The 21,792-nt window shown below is 35.1% G+C and overlaps 1 protein-coding gene across 1 annotated transcript in view; it reads right to left on the bottom strand.

The window, feature by feature from the left end:
• The window catches only part of LOC129220636 (potassium channel subfamily T member 1-like), a 173,994-nt gene that overhangs the window by 75,479 nt on the left and 76,723 nt on the right, over positions 1–21,792 (bottom strand). Inside the window, exon 9 of the mRNA XM_054855066.1 lies at positions 3,790–3,884. Within this exon, the coding sequence (XP_054711041.1) occupies positions 3,790–3,884 (95 nt within the window). The remainder of the gene's footprint in view (positions 1–3,789; positions 3,885–21,792) is intronic.

Raw genomic sequence — 21,792 nt, 5'->3', positions numbered from 1 at the left:
TGGAAAAAAAAAACGTGAAAAAAAAAACGTCTTTTTCCAAGATTTTCCAATTGTTGGAAGTGAAGCCAAAGTGTGTTTCTGTCACCCACCAGATGGGTGTCATCCGGGAGGAGAGGGGGGAGACCGCCCCCCCTCAAGTAAAGTTTTTGATTTTGCAAAAAGGATTTCTCTCTCCAGTCACAGCTTTAAAACTGAAAGCACAATATTTGATCAACATCTAGTTGTTAAACATTATAGGGGAGCAAATTATTCCTTTTCATTAAAAAAAAAAAAATGGGATTTTTAAGTAAGCTCACTTTTAAAATCGCAACTGTTGGATAGTTTGATTTTCAGATAGAATTTCTAACTTGTATGCATCTTAGGTTTACAATAAAATATAAAGCGAAAATTTCACAAAAATGAATTAATATTTCAATATCTGTTAAGGTGTTTTTCCCTTTTCCCATGAAAGGGTGGAGGATTTAGAAAAATAAATAAATAAAAAAGCCGGAGTCGGGCGTTTCAAAATCCAGGAGTCGAAGTCGGCCATTTTAGTTCCGAATCCGCAGCCCTGGACGAAAGCAGAGAAAAATTAAGAGCAAGCTATTTTCCACGAATAAAAAACGTATAAAACATAAATCCTTTAGACGGTTGAATGTTCGATTTTTTTTTTGTCCCTATTCGACAAATGTACGACCAACCTAATGTACAACCAACCTCAATCCTCATTCGGTATATTTTGTGCGACGATTTGGCAAATTTGGAGAAAAATTACAACATTCCAATTTTTAAATGCCTCACTGTCCCTTTTCTTAGATGTACGTGTGTGTGCATACCGGAGAATTTCTTTCTTCCCTAAAATTTAAGTTTGGGTAGGAAAGAACCCTGCCCCCTGGACCCTGTAGAAAACAGCTTTTGTCGCGAAACAATCGACTTTTCTTCTGAGGGGAAAAAAAAAAATCCCGAACACAATTTGCAATAACTCATTTTGAATTTTGGATCAGAAACATTTTTAATCATTCGTCTGCAAATCTGAAAGATAAGAAAAAAAAAAAAACGATTTTGCTCATCATTTTCACTAATAGAAGCTAATTATTTTATTCATGAAATACGTTTCCTATAATGCCGGAACAAAAGCGGAAAGTTTCTTCGCTCAAGTGCACAAGAGGTCGGTAACCGTTTAATAATGGAACGGATAATACTATTAGGTAAAGCTGTTGGAACACAAAACGAGCAAAAACATTAAAATTTCATGAACTATTTTTCACCTGGAAGATATGAAATTATTTTTTGAATAAGTTACAATATTCATGAAAATATAATGCTTGCCTGAAGTTAAACAAGAAGTTCTGTCTAGAACTAAACGAGCCTACTTTCCCGTATACCCATACTACTTTCTAGTACCTGATCAATATTCTCAAAAATAGCTAAAATCGTAAATTTTTTCAAACGTATTTTTTAAATATTTTAAGCTGATTTCTAGGAGTAAAATATTCCTCACTCATCTAAAAAAATTTAAAAAAAATATCTTTAACAGCTTTCAAAACGAAAAAATAATAATTAAAATTAATAAGCTCATTAAAATAAGTACATCATATAAAAAAATCGTTCCTTTTTCCCCTGTTACCAAAAATAATTTTTTAAATGAATTAATGCACTACCAAAATAAATAAAAGCTTAAAAAAATAATTTTCATCGTCCAAAAAAAAAAAAAAAAAAAGAAATCGTCTGCGTATATCTTAATGTAGAAACATAAAATGACTTCGAGTTTATTCGCCGAAAACTGAATACTTAAATTAAAACTTAAGCGTGAAAATAAAAACAATTCATATCAACAATAAGTATTTCCCTTTTAAAACCATAGCTGTGGAGTCGGAGTCAATTTCATTTTGGGATAAAGGAGTCGGAATCGAATATCCAAGAATCGGAGTCAGTTATTTGTCCTCCACAATTTTTTACCAAAGCTACGAAGTCGGAGCCGAAGTCGGAAAGTCGGTGTCCGATTAATTGTCGGGCACAGGAGTCGGAATCGGAGTCAGGTGCTCCTAAATTCTCGGAGTCTGAGTTTGGAGATTTGCGTCAAGAGCTATTTCCAACAAAATTTGTTTGAAGTAAATCCGCCTTCAAGTACGGAATCTACATTGACTTTCAGTTTCCCCGTAGGCGCTATTGTTAAGTTTTTTTGAGCTGTTCAAAATTGAACAAAAATAGTTCAAATCATAAAGCGAAATATGGGAATGAGGTGTCCTCGCCGAGATCTTTCGAACAAAAAAAAGTTTGTTCGAATCGGACTATTCATTCGAAAGTTATTAGGGGGGGGGGGCAGACAGACAGACCAACAGACATTTTTCCTCATCTCAATACCCTACTTTCCAATTTTTAATTTTTCAATATTTATTTAATTATTTTACTTATTTTTGATTTTTTTTTGTTTTCGCGATATTTTTAAGATGCATTAAGCCTTCTTTCACGCTTTTTTCTTCTTTTTCTGACTTTTACTGGGAAAGTAGGCTAAAAAAAGGGGGAAATGTAGGAAAGTACTTTTTATATTTCATCGAACGAAATTTCACATTTCTGTACACGAATAGAGTTGAAATGAAAATTACTGAAATAAGAAGCAATTAAAAAAAACACAGTGAAACATGTTTTGTTACCAGTTGCAGTCTTACTCCCATTATCGAAATATATAAGGGGTGAAAGTCGGATGACATTTTAAGAGAAATCTCCAAACTTAGCGAGAAATGGGAGTTTCGGAGAGCAGGGATCAGCTTGTTCCATCGATGTCGTTAACTAGATGCGCAACTCCGTAGCGACAGCCACCGGCCGTCATTGAGCACGTGAAACTTGAAGTAAATGGGCAAACGCGTAGCTTACGAGGATACAACGCTGTTTGCGTAATATCAGGCTACGCCAAAAGTTACTCGCGTGCTTGCGCTTTTCAGACGCTTGCCTTTCGACAAGAAGGGCTCCGGTAGGTATTTAATTACTACTACATCTATGTCTTGCTCGATCTTTGAAATTGATTCAAGAATTTAGAGCGACTTTTAATTATACATTTATAGCTAAACTTGGCGACTTTTCTAAAATGTCGCCAGACTTTAAGACTTTATTCCTATAAGACCTTACCCTTAAGACCTATTTCTATGACCGGGAGACGAAGGCAAATGATTATGTTATACTATATGATCGTTTGATTGTACCAATCATTTTATTTATTGTCATCAATTATTTGAAAAAAAAAAAAATCAATATTGCACTAACTTATGGAAACCTGGTTTGAAATGACAACACCCTATATCAAAAATGCACCAGCTTTACAAAAAGTGGTCTTACAGCTTCTTAATTATTTTCTTGCTCTATCTAAATTTCACTCCCAGCAAAATTTTGAACACTTCAAAAGATAACTGCGTCAAGCTAAATTGGGAAAGTACGCATAATTTTCAAAATGATTTTAATCATACTTGAATATCTACTGACGTTGGTTATTTTGGATCTATGTAAAAACATTGATTTTTAAAATAGACGTTGATCACCGAATTTAGGTAAATGTGATTGGTGTAACTTAATTGTACTGCATCCCAGTGATTGTCGTTGCATCGAAAAGTTTTGGACTTCGGGGACAAATTTCTATCATAAACTGAACTTGGTCAAGATTTAACATTGGTTGTTGCGATTAAAAAGTACAGGTTTTATTGCATGTACGAGCTTTGGGGTTACAAGGAAGCAATTTTCAAAAAATCTAAAAACGTTTACGTAATAATGAAGTTGTCATTTCTGCTTAACGGGTAAACAGAAGTAGTATGTACTCACCTTGTGAAGATGAGGCAAAGCAAAGTAGCTGAAAGTATCATTAGACGATGAGACAAAGCTGATTGAGACCGCTGCATGGCCCGATGTAAATCGTGCTGTAAAACATACTCAGTCAGTACATGTTTTTAGATTGCAATTGAAGTACAGCATGTGTTTTTAAATAAAATACGTTTACATTCAGCATTCTTCAAGAAAATTGTTGCTTGTGTAAGTTATATTCAACTATTTTCAGGGCAGGACGACGCCTACTCAATATTAAAGTTCCTGGACCAGGGCAAATATATTTTGGCTTCCAGCGAAGGGCGTTTACGAGACTGATATTCCGGCCCCCACGTGGAATCATCCCACTTCGGATCGACGTCATAACGCCATCCTCAACTGCTGCAACATAGAAGTTCCCAAATGGAAGCAGTTGGAGGGAAGCGTTACGACTTCAGTCCGAAGCGAATGCTACCGATCTTTTCTAGAATATACGACTCTGCAGCAACTGTTACGGCCTCTTTATAGTAGGGGAGCCCAAAGTGGTTTTGAGGATTCACTCGAGCGCGTCAGATAAACATAGAAGAGATACCTTACATGCTGTCAAGTGCCTACACCAAATGTTGGCTTTTTTTGCTGGTGGATGCGTCTAGGACAGCCTGTCAGATTAGTAAAAAAAAAAGATCATTGGATTTATTGAAGCGCGTCAGATTAATTTTCGTGTGTAATTCGTGTTTATCGCGTTCTGACTTTGCTACGGATTTAGGTATCACTTTTAAAAATAACATTGATTTCACGCACCATATTAACAACCGTGTTTCAAGGGTAAATAAGGTTCTGGGTTGTTTTAAACGCAAGTCTAAAGATTTTTCTAATGATGAAGCACTTAAAACGCTTTTTTTTTTGTCTTGTGCGCTCCAAGCTCGAGTACTCCGGTCTTATTTGAAATCCCTATTACAATAATAAATCGAAAACTCTTGAGCAGATTCAGTCCAAATTTGTGTATTACTTATGTTACAGAACTAATAATAAAGATCTTTTAACTTATTCTTACTCTCATTTATGTACTATTTATCTCATCAAAAACAACCCTGTTGTAAAAATTTCCCCGCCAAGAAAACTCTCAACTTTTCCGCACAAAAAAGAAGGCCTTCACACATCCTAAACCTAAAAACCCTCAGCCTTAAAAAGTTATGATATCTAGTTTGCCCGCCAAGTATCTCTGCCAAACTATCATCCTCTCTCTTCTCCTCTTTCATCACACCTACTTCCATTAGAACCTCCTCCCACCTTCAACTCCTCAGAAATATTAATAGATCCTTTAAATGGTTTATCTTATTTGGCGGGAAGCTTTTTGCTCACCAAGCAACCACTTCACTTTAAATTGTTTATCCTGTTTGGCGGGAAGCTTTTCAAAGGATCTATTAATATTTCTGAGGAGTTGAAGGTGGGAGGAGGTTCTAATGGAAGTAGGTGTGATGAAAGAGGAGAAGAGGGAGGATGATAGTTTGGCAGAGATACTTGGCGGGCAAACTAGATATCATAACTTTTTAAGGTTGAGGGTTTTTAGGTTTAGGATGTGTGAAGGCCTTCTTTTTTGTGCGGAAAAGTTAAGGGTTTTCTTGGCGGGGAAATTTTTACAACAGGGTTGTTTTTGATAAGATATCACATCTTTTTACATTGATGTACACGTAACTATTTACAAAATATTACAGTTCGTAACATTAAGTAGGTGGGAAATAAAAGCAAAGGTTTCCTTTTCTTTCTGTTTGTATAAAGCACGTTGTGGGGGGGGGGAGGACGTGACCTTATAAATGTGTTAACCACATATGAGGGGGGCGTGACCTCATGTCAGTCTTCATAGGGGGTGCAGAGCCTGAAAGTTTGAGAACTCCTGTTCTACACCACTAACTAAAATGATATCACATCTGCGAAAGAAGAAATTTGATAAATGGAAAAGACCAGGGTTAAACCCGTTTCTTTTTTGGGGGGGGGGGGGGCGGAGGGGTTTGAAAACTTTCAAAACATGTGAATTTGGACTCTCCCCTTTTCCCCCTTGGTTCAAAACGGTTTCTGTATCAATTGTTTTTGTTACCATAAAGACTGAAAAAAACAGCTAATAAATTTCATGACCGATAAAGATAACGAATTATTGATCGATATGATTGACACTCGACTTCTATGTTCATTAGAATGAAACTTCAACATATGGACAACGTACGGAGCATAAAATTAATATTTTAGTTTTGGAAGTAACTTCATCTCAAAACAATGTGAGTAAAAATCCGTTTACGTAAAAGATTAGCAATCAAAGTCGCATCTAAAACAAAATTTATCATAAAAAACTAAGGTACTTCGTTGTGAACGAATTAGAGTTCGATGAATTATGTAAGCTCGTCCGTATTTTCAAAGTTTTTCGGTAGGAGAAGGGCATAGGATTTGAATTCAATGCATTTCATAGGAAAAAAAAGCATCAAAATATAAAACTGCATTATTTTTTTAGAAACCTTGAGAGGTCAATTGCCCCCGCCCCCTTCCCGTGTTTGCCCAAATGACGGGTCTGTATGTAGGTATATTGAAATTGTGAAATGGGGGGTGTCATGAAGATAATATTACAGCTTTCAACAAGAATATTAGTAAACGATGAATAAACTGAAATGGAATTTGTAGCTACGTAATGCAATTTTGAAAAAAGTCAGCATCATTTTAAACAAGCAATAGATATGATTTCCTAGAATAGAATATCCAAGAAATTAAATTTTTCGTTATAGAAGTGGTAATAAGAAGTGGTACCAACATTTGAAATAATTTACCTTAATAAAATACAGGCTTCTTGAACCTTTGGTGAAGCAAATAGTTTAGCATATTGAGCAACAGAAAGAAAAACCACTGGTTTAACTCATTGAAATAACTTGAGCTAACGGAACTATTGTAGTATCGTATCTTAATACCTTACAATTAGAATGTTTATTGCCGAATGAATACATATTGAAATGAAATAATTTGTTTTACCAATTTCATCAAGGTATGATAGTTTGATAAGAAAAACGATAAATTGTCATTTGGTAATGACATGTTGAGTATTAGAACTTAATTTTCTAAACGCAATGATGGACTGAATTTACAGCACCTGTTTTCGAGAATTCTAAATTAAAATCAGCATTAGAAGCAATAAAATGACGAAATGACTATATTTGTCGAAAAAAAAGATAAGGCAGAAAATTTAAACATTTTTTAAGAAGAAATAACACATGTTAGAAAAGGAATTTTTACTCAACACTGCTAAGTTGTCGCTGTATTTCGATACTTTATTTTAATTACTATTTGATGAACTTAACTGTTATTGGATAATAATTAGGAGTAAGTAAATGAATGTGTGGGAATGCATCAAATCTGATTTTGAGTTATAAATATACTGTTTATAAGTAGTTATACGTCCTTATGGTCAACTACCGGAGACTAGCGACTACTTGAGCACTTACCCTGCTATAAATTCCGTATTTTAAATGTGTCAAAATCTCTATGCATGGTCACACTTGATTCGCTTACGCTTTAGCGTTAGGGGAAATTAGTGATTTTTAAACTTTATTTACTCCAGTCCATGATGTCCCTGGGAGCTGAAATATTGTAGATGTCCTCAATGGATCCCCAAAAATGAGTATACAAAAAATCAGCATCACAGCTCACGGGGGGGGGGGGGTTACAGGGGGGAAGGGGTATGTATGCAACTGTACTCGACATCAAATCGTAGATATCACAAAATTGTCACATCGCGGATATCATAAATTTGCCACAGCGACTGCGCATGAACACAGACTTAACTCATTTCAAAAGTCTTGCTTAAATTAATTGCAAAAATTTTGTCTGTTTACAAATTACTGCAAAACACGGATATCCACACACATCTTACTACTATTATATATGCGAAAGTTTGTCTGTATGGATGTATGGATGTTTGTTACTCTTTCACGCAAAAACTACTGAACGGATTTTGATGAAACTTTACAATAATATAGCTTATGCATCAGAATAACACATAGGGTAGTTTTCGTCACGTTATGGGGGCAAAACCCCCTTAGGGGGGCAATAAAACACAATTTTTGTATAAATTCTCTAATATTGGGATGAAAAAATACTTGCACATATTTACATTATATGTCCATCGAAAGCTCTGATTTTTCTGATGAAGATGGCACCTGTTCGAAATTTCTAAGTAGAATAAAAAACGAGTTATGAGCTTTTTAGATCCATGTTCGAAGGCTTTCCTCAACTCAATACAGTATTTAGTGTATCATCTCAACTCCCTGTCGATAGCGACAATTGTTGTATTGTTGACTTTCTTTGCTTTTCGTGATTGTTCAAGGCTTTTCTCAAGTCAAATCTTGAAGTAAGATTTTTGCACAAGATTGGCAAATAATACATGATTTGGCTGATGATTTTCCATTTAAACGGAACTTTAATGTAATTAATGGTTTTTATTATTATTTATGCTAATTGAACACTTACTCATTATCCAAACAACCAGCAGATCGCCAAAATTTTTGCAGAAAGATTTCCGTAGCTGATGCATTTGGCAGTTTTTTCAACGTTGCTGTTTTTGAAGCCGAAGACTACATCACAATGTTTCTCAGCTTTCACCATGTAAACAAAATATCGCCAATCAAAGAATTTTCAAAAGACTTTTTTTACTGTGTTAAATAATCCAGCAACTAAATTAGGCAAATCCATAAACAGCACAAAAACTTCCATTAATTTTCCTTTTTGCACAATTTCAAACAATCACCAAATTTTATTACTTATTTTGGTAACATTTCGGATGAAACTGTTTAGCGCCATTTTATGGTGACCAAAAATATCTCAGCATCTGGCGACGATATCTCTGTAACGAAAATTAATATCATATCGTTTTACAAAGTAAGGAAAGAATGGGGGAGCATCATCGAAGGTACCTCGAAACGACTTTCGCAAATTCGGTAAAATCGCACCAAGAGCCACAATGATTGAAATTTCCCGAAATAACTAAAGCAAGTATAAGGGGATTACGAGCGCAGCTACTTTTTTTTAATCACTTCGTACTTAATTAGCCATACAGAGAAGGTTTTAGACTCCATGTTAAAAAAAAAAGTATCACCAGATTAATCTTTTTAAACATGAGAAGATTAATTTCATGTTTTGGAAATTTGTATATGCTTAAATATAGTGCTTTCGTTTCTAAATCAATACTATTTCGTTCATTTTACTTATTGCTATTTTAGTTTTATGGGTAAGGAAGAAATTCGATTTTTAATCACGTCAAAAAGATGTGTTTTAAATTCTTTCACTTAAAACAGAAAACAAAAGCAAGTAACGATTTTTTTCTCATAATTATTACTGACCCAGGCAACGCCGGGTATTTTTGCTAGTATTTCATATAGTTTCAATTCATAATGTGTTATGTTTGTGAAAAAGGCAATGATTTAGAAAATAAGCAAACCAATAAATAAGTGCTATTTTTCGCTTTCAATTCTAAAGTTAAGATGTATCATATTCATATGCATACAGTTTCATACAATATGGCGTGAAAGTATTCTAATATTTAACCTCTGTTTCACTGACATTTAAAATTTCTTCCCCCCTAAAATATATCAAAACTGAAAAACAGGAAGGAAGAAAATTTCGTATCAACGAAACTGGGGGGGGGGGGGGACTGTATTCTAATTTCATTCATTAATTTGTTTCTATGTTGAAATATAAACAAAAATAGAATCTTAAAACAGAAAGCCCAACGAGCTTAGTCCGCGCGCATGCGCAGTCGCTGTGGGCAAATTTGTGATTTCCGCGATTTGACATCTAGTTGCAACTGTTGGATCTGTTTTATTTATCTTGATTGAATTTTATTTCCTAAGACAACTTTTGAATAACTGTTAGATCTTAGATCTGTTCAAGCCTTGCAATTGCAGTCAGAGATTAGCAAACCCTATGAGCTGATAGTCAGTACATAAGAATTTAGGGGAAATTAGTGATTTTCAAACTTTAATTACTCCAGCCCATGATGTCCCTGGGGGTTGAATTTTTGTATATGTACTTAATGGCCCCCCAAGAATATGTATACAAAAAGTCATTACCATAGAACCACGGGGGGCTGTGATAGAACCCCGGGAAGGTACAATTTGGGGAGTAAAAACGAGGGGAGGGGGAGGGGGAGAAGGGTAAAATGGCACAAAAGGCACATCAGTAGGGCACAAGGAATGTGTGTGCGAAATTTCAGCTTGATTCGTCTTTTCGTCTGGGCTGTAGCCCTGTCAAAGAAAGCGGAAACTTTTTTGAACAGCGATTTTCTAACTTGAATTCCTCCTCCCCCTGATGGTCCTGGGGATGTATTTCCGTTTATGTCGTTAGGGGCCACTAGAGATTGAGTATACCAAAAATCAGCTTCGGGGACTTCATGAGAATGAGATACAAAGGGGTGAAAAACCCAGAAAAACCCCAACTTGTTCTGTCGTGTAAACTGTTCCTTAATCGCGTTTTTTCTTTCACCTTTCTTGGCGGTGGATTTGCTTTTGTTGGCTGGTGACGTTTGGTTTCCTTGGCGGCCGGGATGCTCCTGCGTCCCATGATAATGTTTCCACTCTTAAATCACGCCGTGAACTTTTGTGTGTCTTCTTTTTTTCCATGAGGTTCTACATAATTTAATTGACTGCTCAGATGTCGTCAATTCGATACAACTTGCTGTCCCAAGTAGGATTCTTAGGAGTCATTCTTCATTTTAAAATTTTTTTACCAGACGGAACTGTGTTGATAATGTTCTATCTGAGTGAGGGAGAAAAGTAAAAATTTAATTCTTGTGTTTCACTCATTTTAATGCCACTTAGCTTAACATGGAGATAATAGATGCGTCGATTTACGCCTGTAAACCAGATGTTAGCTTTTCTTAAACATAGGTGGTCAGACTGTACCAGTGGTATATCCAAATTCAGAAATTATTCCCCAAACCAACAAGGAATTTCAATTAAGAACAATAATGCAGGTTCAAGTTTTGTCAAAGTAATTTTATTTTCGAATTTGCGTTCAAGCAGAAGAAAAAGTCTTTGATACTTGAACATTCTAACAAGAAACATGAAGTGTATGGCAAACAATAAGGAAAGTTTCTAATTATCTTGCACGCAAAGATGTTTTCATAATCTTCAAAGAATCATAAAAAAAATATTTATCATGGAATATTGGTTATCGATAACATGCAAACAACCTGTCGTTTAAATTTTGCGGCAAACTTTGCGAAACTGTAAATATTCACGTGCATGGTGACAGTTAATAGCAATTTAATTAATTCTCTCTCAAAATATGTAAGAGGCGAGAGGAAAATAAGGGTTTTAAACTGCTATTTATTATAATTTTCCAAAACCTTCATGAAAAGTGAAATACGTATTGCATTTTTCTACACTTGAAAACATCATTTTTCAAAATTGTGTTTTATTAATGGCTCTCTCATTTAAAACATAAATCTGGTGCATATATCTTATTTGAATCTTTTATGGAAAAATCTTAAAAAGAGGTTTACAGGGGCTACATTTGCGATAGGGAAGAGGTAATTTGGAATCTTTTTTTTTATGTCCATTTTTCTCTCTTTTATAAATTTCTGAACACGTTTAAACTTTACAAATTTGATTTAAATAGCTGAACAAAAACGTTTAATGAAAAAAGAGGTTCTATCACTGTTGGAAACTAACCATTTGTTAATCTATTGACACATTAAATCTCTATGGAAACGATAGCACGTGTCACTTTTTTTGGTCAAAAGTGCTTGAAACTACTATTAGCAATACCATACATTATTAGTTTTTTCAATGAACTTTTAGAACGTTTTTAATTGTAACATTCGGGACATCATTTTTGCATAGATGTATTAACTCAATTTATTTATTTATTTATTTAAACCCCACCAATCACCACCGTACCAACCCTGGTGAGAGTTGAACCGGATATGATGACTGGAGTGAACAGAACAGTTTACGAGAGACCAAGCACTAAATGGAACAATTTTGACGTATACAGACATACATACAAATGCATAAAAACATTAAAATAAACGAAGTATATAAGGGAAAATGAAGTTAAATGAGTCTGGAATGTTTGGTAAATACTACACTGGTTATCATAAATTAAGGAAAAATCACAAAAATGACGATTACTCAAAACGTTACGTGTAGAATTTTATGAAACTTACCCACAATATGCAACACATAGTAAGATATAAAATAACATAAAAAGAAATTATCAGACAATTATGGCAGCATAGAAATTAAGACATCCCTAAAAGCAACAAATCGAAAGTGTCAGTTTGCTATAGAAAAAGACCTCAAATATGGAATATGTTAATCTCTTGAAGCAATGCAGCATATACAGAAATGTGTGATGCTGTCAATTTTGCGGTCTATCTGTTCCACAGGAAGCGGGCCCATTGCTCTTGCAAAGCAGTATCAGGTGCGGCAAGGGTCTGAGGGGGGGGGGGTTGAGAGCAGATAGACGTTTCCCTAAAGCATCCCGAACGTGCTCGATGGGATTCAAGTCCAGGTATCTAATTGGCCACTCCATGCGGAGAATTGTAGCCTGTTGAAGATAATCATCTACGATGCGAGTTCTGTGTGGTCTTGCGATATCGCCCTGTGACAAGAAAGCATCGCCTATTGCCCCGGCATATGGGTGCACTTAAGCATCAAGGATGTCATCTCCATAAACCTGAACATTCACGGTTCCCCTTGGAAAGACATGAAGGTCTGTGCGTCCACCTAAAGAACGCCACACAGACACTGCCTCTTTCGTATCCATCTCTTTCGCGGATGTTTGACGGATGATAACGGGTTCTAGGTTATCTCCATATCAAATAACGCCTACTATCGCTTCCTAGACTAATTTTAGACTTATCCGTAAAGAGAAAAGCCCTCAATTGATCAGGCGTCCATTGGACATGGTGTCGTGCCCACTGTAAACGGTCCCTTCTATGGCGAGGTGTGAGTGGCACACAAATGGCTGGTCGCCTCGCATACCTTTGTGAAGTCTTCTACGTACAGTTGACATTGACACCAATCTTTCGGTGGCTGCAGCACGGAAGGGTCTGTGATGAATCGGAGTAGCGGTTCTATTCCTGTGTGCACATAACCTCAAAAATCGGTTATCGGCGCTCGTCGTAGACGTTGGCCGTCCTTGGCTGAACCTCCTGGATGTCGAATCTGTCGTTTAAAACTGGCTCCTAAGTCTATGAAACACAAAAGGAATCACTTTTAGCCATCTGGCTACTTCTGCTTGACTTTGACCTACCTCTAGTCTCCCAATGGCTCTCTATCGTAGTTCTGCAGGCAAATGATGCCTGGAAGCCATTGTTACAAAATGGCTATCTCGGATTTCTTATGGCAGTATCACAGCGCAGTTTATAGGCTTGCTCTCAAACGTGGACTTCTTATGCTCCTCACAGATGACGCACTCCGATTTCAGCGCCACTGTTTTGCATATTGCACTTTTACTGAGCAATTCTTACTCGGTAACATTAAAATTTTACACGTTTTGGCTTATGTTTTAAAAATTAACGCTATTTTTGGAATTGTTTCTTAATTTTTGATAACCAGTGTATATAAATAGCAATAAAAATTTCTGGAAAGTTATTAGGCCGGATATTTAAAGTCTTCTGCCTATGATAAGTGTAAAGACATTATTTTATGGATATTATTGCGTGAAATTGAATGAGATAGAATTTGTGTAATAATTTTTGGAAAAAGAAATTTTGGAATTATAAGTGCAATGGAAAAAGCTGGTTAGAGGATAGAAAAATATGTAATGTTCAGGAGTTCCAGGTTGACTGCGTACACATAGTGGTGAGCTAATTATCTTAAATCGGTGTAGGTACGAAGGAAATGGTCCGTGTGCACTGAGAAATTGTACTTCTATCGTATGTTTGCTGCGTGGTTTTAGCTTAACTTTTGACAGGAAATCATGAACTCTCCGACCAGTTTCTGCAGTGTATTTACTCTAGGCCTACTATGCTCATCTCAGTTTTCGCGACCAAGGGCTCTGGGGTGCAGAGGCAGATGTTCCGGTTAGGTGGTCAGCTGAGCGCAGAACCAGTAGTGATTATTTCACAATCAGGCTGGGTACTCATTTTATCAGGCTATTGAAGGGATGGAAGCGGGTCGATCGCACCCAACTCATCCGTCTGAATTCATCAGTCTCGAACAGTCAATAACCGAGTTCGAGGCAGATGTCCTCTCATTGAAGCTGAGACCGCCAGCAAACTGGAAGCTGAAACAAATTTAACCCATCAGCGAGAGTCCAGAGCAATAGTGCGGTTCATCTCGTCAATTGTAGCCAAAGCTAGGGTAATAAGCAGTCAATCCCCACCCCTAAGCCAGGCATAAGGCATCCCCAGAACTACATGCAATATACCAGACAGCCCGGTTATGCCGCCCACAGACTGCAGTTTCGTCCTTGTTATATACCAGACTGTAATAGTCAATATCCGTGCTGGAGACAGATGCAATCTCATCGAAGAAGAAAGGGTGAACAGACTGGTAGCTAAAATAAATTTAGAACACCAGCGAGAGTTCAAGACTTTCGCTGATGGAAAATATTTCGCCGTAGGACAGGACAAAAGGAGGTTGAGCATGTTTGCATCCCTATTTCGCCAATTGATCATCTCTTTCGTTACAAGGTACATCACAATCACTGGGTACAAACTGGAAGTTTATTAACCAGCCATCACTGATGCCTTCCTCAGATTTTGATTCAGTAACTTCAACCTGCTTTGAGTCACCATATGGAAAGGAACAAATGTAGTGAATGCCTGACTGTGAGCAAATAAGGAAGACAGCCTTTTTCAGAGGAGAAGAAGCTGAATAGATAGAGAGCATCCTGTTTAATGGCCTCAATTTCAGCCTCAAAATTTGTCGCAATAATCCCAACCGGGCATGAGCTTTCAAACAGATTTTAGGAATAAAAACCAGCTCCGGAGGAAAAGTCTACCTTTGGCGATCCATCAGTATAGATATGAAGCCAGGTTTCTTTTGGGTAATTAATTGCAATAGTTTTAACTGTATAATCACGAAGAAGAGATGGAATAGCTTTACTTTTTTTCCCCTGGACAGTGAGATATTTGAGAGCGGAGTTTTAATAGTTTGTGAAAATCAATCATTGAGACAGAAAAGTTAGCGTTTATAGTTGTGTATTTTATGTTTAATCATAAAGTCATTAGCTTTAGTATAGAGTGATTCGCGTGCTTACAGTCTTTTTCTATCAGACACAAGCTGTTGCCAGTGTTGCAAAGTAAATCCTTTGCACTTGGCAAAAAATTTGAATAGTTCTTCTTCTCTACGAACCCTCAAGTGCTCAGGTCCTGATTGAATTTTTCCAAAGTAGTAATAGATGCTATGAGAAAGTATCTGAGGTAACAAATCTAGTGCTTCGTTTCTGACTTGCCCAAAACAAAGCACTAAACAGTGAATCAAAAAAAAGTAGTACTTATTTTTCATAGCAGCTGTTTTTCTACGAAAACTTGAAAAAGACAAAGGAAAAAAAAGTGAGGAAAGGAACACCATAAATTAAAAAAAAAAACACATTAAAGATATTTTCGGAGTACTTTGTTATGAAAATATGCTAGAATGTTTAAAAAAATATCTTTTCTAGAGAATGCTTCTCAGGGTTCGGTCTAAATTTGACAGTGAAATTTTGAAAAATGTTACAAGAGATTATTTTTAAAAAAAGAAAAAAATAAATTAAAAAAAAAAAAAACCATGCAGCAAAAGCTTTGTTTGCAACAATCAATAAGTTCTTTCTTCTAAACAATTTTTCTCCCTGAAAGTAACGCCGCGCTAAAATTTTGAAGAAAATAATAGTTTCACCCTTACCACAACGATTCAAACTTTCTTGACGAAATATATGATGTTTGGCAATAAATTTATGAGGGATTCTTGTTTTTTATTTTAAAAATAATGTAATAGAATATAAATGCTTGTTAAAAAAAAACCGTAGTTATTAAATAGATACTCTAGTTTTTATTATCTCCGAGCGATTCCTATTGAGTTAAAATGAAAGAGGCTATTTATCGAGAAAATATTGATTTTCAGTTTCGCGCAAACCTCCTCGCACGATATTCATTCAAGAAAGTTTTTGTTGCTCGATTGATGTTTATAGTAAATCCATTATGACAGGTGACACCTTTAATTACTCTTTATCACAGATGATGGATGGCGAGATATGTCCTGCTCACTCTTCAGTTTTTCATTAATTTTATGAGAGTGAATTAATAGGAGATACCCTCATACATAGATTACGGTAGCCAAAAAAATGATAAATTAGTTTTTGAAGCACTTGGTTGTGACAGAGCGTGTGTTCACTAGTTGATGTTGTAACCCGTCTTCTGGATTTTTTTTTTCGTTCTGTTTAGTAACCAATGTCCCATATACTGTGCTAATATTTCTTTTGGTATTTATAATTTTATGTTCATGAATTTTCGGTTAGAGTAATATTTAAAAAGCGGACTATAGCTAAAATTTCGTTAGAGATACAAGCTATGCGGTAGAGTCTACATAAAACGCCTCCCAAAAAATTATGTACAACCATTTTTCTTTTTGGAAACCACAAGCGAATTAAACGAGTAAGCGAGACGAGATAAATTATTCAAATAAATAATGATGAAATAAAATTTATAAAGCGCTCAAACAACTTTTACCGACCATAGATCTAAATTAAAAATATATAAACGAAAAAAATGTTGTCTCAAAATAGAAACCATGCGATGTTAAAAGCTTACTTTAGTATTGATGTTCAAAATTTGTACATCACAAGGTCATTTAGTTGTGACGCACAATATTTCTGACATAAAACCAGGGCTGCGGAGTCGGAATGATTTTGCTGTAAATGAGTCGGAGTCGGGAATTGAAAGTTTTCAGTTCCTAGAGTCGGAGTCGGTCATTTTCTCTGTAACTCTGCCAGTGCTTGCGGAGTCGGAGTGATTTTGGGGTCAAAAAAGCGGAGCCAGAGTCGGACTCGAATGTTCTAAAATCTCCGGAGTCGAACAGTTTCCTTCCGACTCCGCATCCCTGATAAAAACGGCCATGTGTTTTCGTTTCTGAACGATTTCCAAGATGAGTCGCAATGTGCAGTTCTTCAAAAGAATTTTTTTCAAACCTATTGTTTAAAAACTCCTGGATAGAACCTAGTGGACATAGTAAGTAAAATTGGAATCAGTAGAGCTGGTATGTATCGAATTTTATCAGAGATAATAGTTTTATTGCAAAGTTTTATTCCGGAAGACCAAAAAGAATAACTGAACGACAAGACAGAGAGGTTTTAGATTAATTTCAACGTAGAACCACTCTGCACGGTCAGTTTGTAAAGGATGAGACTTTCTAGTGTCAAAATTATCCATACATCAACTGGGCAGGCAAGTGAACTTCTTGATGGTCGCAGTATACATCGTATGTCAAAGTTTACGAAACGGCATAAAAACGCTCGTTTTCACTAAGGGTAAAAACGTCACAAGGGACCGGCAAAAACCTTCGAGTTATTGGTAGTTCGAGCTATGGGAAGTTCCCACAGTCATCTTAAGAGCTTAAGGTCCAATGAAAACTTCGAAATAAAGGAATATTCGAGTTACAAGGCTTCGAGTAATGGCAAGTTGAATGTATTGGATTCGAGATCATTTGTTAAATGAAATAATCCCTTGTTCTTTTTCCTGGTGGCTAAGTCATTACTAATCTCAATAATTGGTAACGTCGACGTATTCCATCTAGCTAAGTAAAAGCTAGCGACTACGCGGATTACTTTCTGATGGGTTCCTAGCTGTTAATGTAGTACTGTTTCAAGTTTTCAATGATATATGAAGACCATTCGTCAGTGATTAAAATAGGTACTTTCTAGAATTTTTACAATTAAACTCTGGTTTTTCAAAATTCAAACTTCTTGCCAATTTACACTATGGAAAGCATATGAAGTTTATTTTGTCTTTGTTGCCTCATCGTTAACAATACGAAAATTCAATTTCAATATTTTCCTTTGGATTCGCTTCTTTGGCCCCAACAATCTTACAAGGGTAAAACAAAATTTGATCTTCCCGCTTTTGATGACCCAGCTCATTTAAACTTTGGCAAGCAAGTTGAAACAGTACAGAGTCAAGTTTTTCCGTTCAAAAATCTCTTTTAATAATTTCTTAAATTAACCTCAGCATTTATGTCTGATATGGTTTCGTCTGTATCACATCTAGTATTTTTTTCAATCACTCAATTTTCTGAATTTGCTACAAATTCACAACTGTGCTCAAAATCGCTTCATATGGTGCATGTAAAGCAGTTAACATTTCAACTTAAGACATTTAAGATGTCGACAGGAGTTATATCAATTATCTTTTTTGTCCATGTCAGTTATAGTCTTTATTGTCAGAAGAAATGTCTTATGTCCAATCACATAAACTTCCATTTCAAGAGCAAATTCTTGCTCTTAGAAGATGGAAGGAGTTACATTACATAATTGTTATTTTCTTCTATTTTTACCAACTCCTCCTTTTATGCCCCCCCCCCTACACACAGCAGTCAAGATCTTCATCCTAGAAACAGATATCGTATGTCTGACGGAAGCTTTCCATTCACAGCAACTCTTTTGTCTTTCAGAAACATCTTTTAGTTCGATGTTATTTTTAGAATGCTCTCTATGGTCGGTTAGGAACTGAAGATGGGGGTAATTTCACTTTTGCCGGTTTTGTGTTTTCATTTAAATGTATGAAGGAAAATATTTTCTTTCCTTCCGTACACCAATGAGGAATCCCTAATCTCTATTCATAAGATATTAACGAAAAAGAACTGAAGATGGGGGTAATTTCACTTTTGCCGGTTTTGTGTTTTCATTTCAATGTATGAAGGAAAATATTTTCTTTCCTTCCGTACACCAATGAGGAATCCCCAACCTCTATTCATAAGATATTAACGAAAAAGAGCTCTAATTGGTTTGCTTTAGGAGAAAGTAAGGGAAAATAATACCTATTTGCTCTATTGTGTTGAAACTAAAGTGTTTTCTTTCTATCACAAGACTCACAGTGTTCCCTTATTAAGCTCAAACAGTGTTTAAATTTTAATAAAAATCCGAAGTGCATTTGGATCAGGGAGTAATTAGACTTATGTTTCAGTGAGGATTTTACAAAACACATTTCTCATGAAATCTAAATGGGTCATTCTTCAAAAAGTGTAACTTTTCAGAAACACGCATTTTGCAGAAAAATTTTTACGGACCAATTCATTTAACAATGCTTATTAATTTCATCAAAAATATATCTATTTAAACCTGCCAACAATTTAATAATAATTTTTATTTTAGTACATTTTTGGTTCACAAAATGTGAATTCTCACCTCCGTGGCATGTCACACACCTTGTGTGTCTGTTTATGTTGCTTAATATCTTGTTTAATTAAAAGTACGTACTTATTTATTTATTATTCCTTTCACAAGTGTCTCAAATGCTGATTGTTTAAGTATATTTAATTTTTTAATATTGTGTTTTAGTTCGTTTTAGTAGGACAAGGAGTCATGTCACAAAATAAATTCTCACCTCCGTTGCCTAAACACAAAATGCCGTTCCTCATTAATGCGTGGCAGTAATGACATCAAATTTTATTTTCCATGATACAAGAGAGCCCCCTTGTTTATTTTCAGCCATAGTTGAAGTTGTGAGATTTTTATCGAAAAACAAGAAGATAGATTTTGCTGTAAGAACTTAGTGTGGTTATTCTGACTTCTCACCTCCGTGAACTTATATTTCAGGGATTTAAATTAATGTAAAAAATGAAATGACCATGTTTTCATATGCTTAACATGTGCATATTGTAGCAACGAAGAAGAAAAAAATTTTCCCTGAAAAATGTATCTATTAGACCTATATTAATCAACAATTCCTAACCTTCGTGGATTATTTCATTATTTCTGAGGTGAAAATAAATGATTTGAGGGGAAATAGATCAATAATAGGCATTCTACCAAAGTTATAAATTGTCAATATATCCTCAAATTTACTAGATATAATTTTTTATCATACATTTGAAAATACTAATTAAGCTGTATTTTAATTAAGAGAGCTTAATATATATATTTCCACTAATCATTAAACTAGTTGATTATTTGCACAATTATCAAAATTACTATTCTGATATTAAATTGACCTCGATTTTTAAATATTAAAAGTTTATTTTTTTTTAATTTCCGTGAACAAAGCATTTTTTAATTTTTTTAATTTATGAGTAAAATGATTGGAACTTAGCTGGGCCATTGTTTATGGTTACTTCTGGTAGGTAACACTTTCATGTAAGAATAAAAAAAAAGTTTCGAAATTGAAAAATATTTGCGTTCAAAAGTTACGTTTTCTGGAGAATGACCCTTAGAATCAATAAAATGTGATAAAATTCGTTTATATTTCGCATATATTTCAATCGTATATTCATTTTGATTTTTGTTACAATATGTTATTTAAATGAAGGAGCATTGCTTTAAGAGCACTAACATAAAGGGTGTTTTTTTTAGAGGTATAGAACTTTAGGTTCAAATAAAACACCGTTAAATGATGTAAATTACCATGAATTTAGCTTTATTCGAAGGATGACTCTTTGTCATTTTTAATTAAATGTGATTTTTGGTATATGGCCACTTCGGCTGGCTTGGAGAAATTCTAATCGGGAAGTCCAATTTTCTATCACTTTATGCAGCAATGGGGGCCGTATATGAGTGATATGTGGAGAATGTTCTCGCCCAAGGTGTCAATCGTCTGTAGCTTATCGGTGTAGACCTGAGACTTCACAGCCCCACAAAAAATAGTCCAGCGTAGTTAAATCGCATGATGTTGCACGCCAATTCACAGGTCTATTAAGCGAAATCATTCGTTCACCGAAAGTTTCCTTCAATAAATCAATTGTGACGCGCGCTATGTGGATGTTGCACCATCCTGTTGTCTATTCATGATGAAATAGCAAATCAAACTAAACTCAAAACAAGTGACAACCATCAAAATGGCCCACAGATCAAACAGTGTCCCCGACTTAAAGTTCTATACCTCTAAAAAAAACACCCTTCATTAACGTTTGCAAATGTAAAATAAGACTTATTTATTAAATTATTGAAAATAATCTGGTTTATATACTATGTAACCAGGAGTGCCAACCCCCTAAAGCAAGAGCCCCCGCCAAAAAAATGAGAAATACCCCTCAAAACACGCCCCCCACTAAAAATGTCAATGCCGCAGTCTGCGCTATGACCCCCTAGGGTGAGCACCCTTGATGTAACTTCACTCTTGTTACGTATTTGATGAATTTTTAACAACTGAAAGGAATAGGTGCCTGAGCTCATATACTCGTATTCATTGCACTTTTTAAACTCAGATTTTTTGACACTAATAAAATATGCTGAATATAGAGTTTGACACTTTGAAATCATATTTTATTTTGTAAGAAATGATGTTCGCAATAAATAAAATAGAAATAAATAACGTAAATAAAGCACTGAGTTTGCACAATGCTTCATTATTTCACTTTTCAAATGAAATTTAAAAAAATAAATAAATAAAATAAAAAAATAAATACAACAGTAATGATAACTTTTTCAGCAAAAAAAATTGTAATGAAAATCATTTGAATTATTTAAAAAAAATTCGAATAGGGTTTGGGCTCTAAAAACTCACCCCTTAAATACGGCCTTGATTTGTATCATTATGTGTGCATGGAGCAATAACAAAAGAGCTCCAAAACGTAACAATAATTACAAATAGGTAACAGCTATAAATATTATTAAAATGACATTAAAATTGGTTTTGTAGAGGCAAATTTTAACACAATGCTAAACATAAAGACAAAAAACCCCTCTTAAAATGTATTTATTTATTTATTTGTGATTCCTGATAGTTTTAAAAAAGTGGAGTGGCACTTTTTTTTAAATGTGGAGCTTAATGGGGTGGTTTCCTTCAGTCAAAAGTACTACTTTTAGTCATTGAAATTGATTGAATGAGTAATAAAAAATAACATGCACCAA

This window comes from Uloborus diversus, chromosome 4, assembly GCF_026930045.1.
Source record: "Uloborus diversus isolate 005 chromosome 4, Udiv.v.3.1, whole genome shotgun sequence".
Lineage (NCBI taxonomy): Eukaryota > Metazoa > Arthropoda > Arachnida > Araneae > Uloboridae > Uloborus > Uloborus diversus.
This window is presented reverse-complemented; position numbering and strand designations above follow the sequence as displayed.